Source organism: Octopus bimaculoides, chromosome 2, assembly GCF_001194135.2.
Source record: "Octopus bimaculoides isolate UCB-OBI-ISO-001 chromosome 2, ASM119413v2, whole genome shotgun sequence".
Taxonomy (NCBI): domain Eukaryota; kingdom Metazoa; phylum Mollusca; class Cephalopoda; order Octopoda; family Octopodidae; genus Octopus; species Octopus bimaculoides.
Window position 1 is genome coordinate 166,476,807 of NC_068982.1, and position 2,607 is coordinate 166,479,413.

The 2,607-nt window shown below is 36.2% G+C and overlaps 1 protein-coding gene across 2 annotated transcripts in view; it reads right to left on the minus strand.

The window, feature by feature from the left end:
* Window positions 1-2,607, minus strand: part of LOC106881525 (dedicator of cytokinesis protein 1) — a 184,512-nt gene that overhangs the window by 10,278 nt on the left and 171,627 nt on the right. The window contains exons 51-53 of one of the 2 annotated variants that reach the window (XM_014931942.2): window positions 2,261-2,492; window positions 1,978-2,119; window positions 369-523 (exon numbers count right to left, since the gene is read on the minus strand). In XM_014931942.2, the coding sequence (XP_014787428.1) occupies window positions 369-523; window positions 1,978-2,119; window positions 2,261-2,492 (529 nt within the window). The remainder of the gene's footprint in view (window positions 1-368; window positions 524-1,977; window positions 2,120-2,260; window positions 2,493-2,607) is intronic. The other variant, XR_008263483.1, reaches the window with a different exon arrangement.

Consider the following 2,607-nt stretch of genomic DNA (forward strand, 5'->3'; position numbering starts at 1 on the left):
TCATCATCATCATCATCATCATCATCATCATCATCATCATCATCATCATCATCATCGTTTAACGTCCGCTTTCCATGCTTGCATGGGTTGGACGCCTTGACTGAGGACTGGTGAAACCGGATGGCAACACCAGGCTCCAATCTAAATTTGGCAGAGTTTCTACAGCTGGGTGCCCTTCCTAACGCCAACCACTCAGAGAGTGCATGTATAATATATTTTATTCAGTATAAATTTTGTTAGATTTCCTTCAATATTATCAGAGTAATGGTAATTTTACTGAAATTTTTTAGTAAGATACTTTATATATATATATATATATTAAATGTGTGTGCACGCGCACACGCACACACACATTTGCAAGATCTTACTTTGTTTTTAGGTCCAACTGTAGTGATTAGACGATGGGAAACGATTTGTGAGTCCTCTCCCATAGTATTTGTGTAGTCAGCAAATGTTAGCTTTTCCGGGAGCGGCGGTGGTTCGCCATAGAAATCAGAATCATCGCTGGTTGATTCGGGTGTTTCTGATATAAAACAAAAGAGAAGTAATTAATTATTGCAGTTAGACAGTTCATGGATTGGGCGAGGCCTTACTTGAGGCAGTATTTTACTGCTTGATACCCTTCCTGTTACCAAACTTTACTTGCTCTACAAGTAAGGGGTATTATTTTTGTTCTATTATTCATCAAATGTGCTGAGCAACCATTTGTAATGTCAATAAAGAATGTAAACATCATATCAGCATTTCACTCAAGACACTCACAAAGCACTGGTCACCCCATGGTTATCGTAAAAGACACTTGTTCAAGGTGCTGCACAGTGAGAGCGAACCTGAAGCCATGTGGTTGCAAAGCAAACATCTTAATCAAACAACCATATGTATGTCTATTATAAACAACATCAATGATAGGTGATTCATTGACTTGTTAATGAAGAGTATTTAACTGAAATCAGGGTTCATGCTAGGCAGGCAGGCAGGCAGGCAGGCAGGCAAGTAGAGTAGGCAGGAAGTTTTTTTTCAATAACCTTCTTCATATTTAAAGGTTACATCTAGAAGATTTTTATTATACAGTGCCACAGGCAAGTACTGTAACCAAAACTAGTTTGTTCCCGGTGATTTGCATCTGTGATTCAGGTTCAGTTCTAGCTATTTCACTTACTTCACTTAGTTCCCTGGGTAATCACAACCTCCATTACTCAATGGACTAATCATCTGGTGATGGATGTCTCTGCTCATGAAAATTCAAGCAATCAATTATTTATTGTATAATTTCAAGGGATAAATACTATTTACCTATCAGTAAATTTCTAGCATTCCCACTGATCTGCCAGTTCAGATTAGTCTAAGCAGAAAGCACTACTGTGTCATATAAAATAATGTGCTCACTGTTTGAGTATAAGACTGAAGCCTTTTGAATAAAAGCTTCCTTTTTGTCATATAAACTTGTTTTCATTGGTAACTTTCACTTCTAATTTCTCTCTTATAATGAAGAACCAAAAAGAAAAGATACATCTTAAGCAATAACCAAGCCTTGTATTATCTGCCCTATTGCTAAATCTACAACAGATTGTATGGTACTTATAGATAGGTAGCTTCACTTGTGTGAATACATGCATAAAAAACTGACATTTATATATCATAGAAGAAAAGGAGCCATGGAAGAGGAGGAGTGGAGATAGAAAAGCTAAAAAGGTAAAGTCTTACAGAAATGGAGAAATAAGGAATTAAAAGAAGACAAACAGATAAAAATAAAAAAAACACTCAGGAAAGAAATGGAAGAGAATAATTCCTCTACTGAAACTTACAGACAAAAAGACTATGGATGAACCAATGGCATTTTTGACGATTTTAATAAATACAAAGCACTTGGCAAGCAAGCCAGCTTTAAATTGTCATAAGTTTGTACTATAGGCTGTTTTTGATCTTCTGACACAGAATTAAATACCACATAATGGTATGATTTAAATAAATAATTACCTAACGTATTTGAGATGTTAGAACAAAGGCTTGAAGCACTGGCATGAAAAACTGAGAGAGTTTGATCAGGGTGGAACTGGCTGCTCGCTGGTCGGCTATTTCTGCGTTCAGAGTCAGGTCGTAGAGGGCGTTTGGGTGTTAGCTGGAGGAAGGAGTGAGAAGGTGAAGTTAAATACTCTTCAGTATTTTGGAAAAGAAAACAAAAGCAAAGTTTAACTTCAAAAAGAATGTAAAAAAAAAATCTTCTCAGATTCAAGGAAATATTAAGTGTTTACAAACAAACCTGCTCATTAAGTTCTAAGCGCTGCTCCACAGAATTACGTTGGCTACTTGATGCAATGTTACTGGCATCAGGCAGTTGAGATGTGCGCCGGTTTTTGCTTTTTAATGGGAAACCATTTGCACATTCTGCTACGACACCAGCTACTGAAGCGCAGGAAATCGAACGCGACCGGAGAGCAGTGTTACTTTTGGTAATTGGAGAAGGCATGTGGTTTAAAGTATGTGAACTTGTCCTGGAAAAATGAATAGAAAAAAAAAGAAAATATGAGTTCATATATATATATATATATATATATATATATATATATATATATACACAAATAAACACTAAAGATTTGCATGTTTATC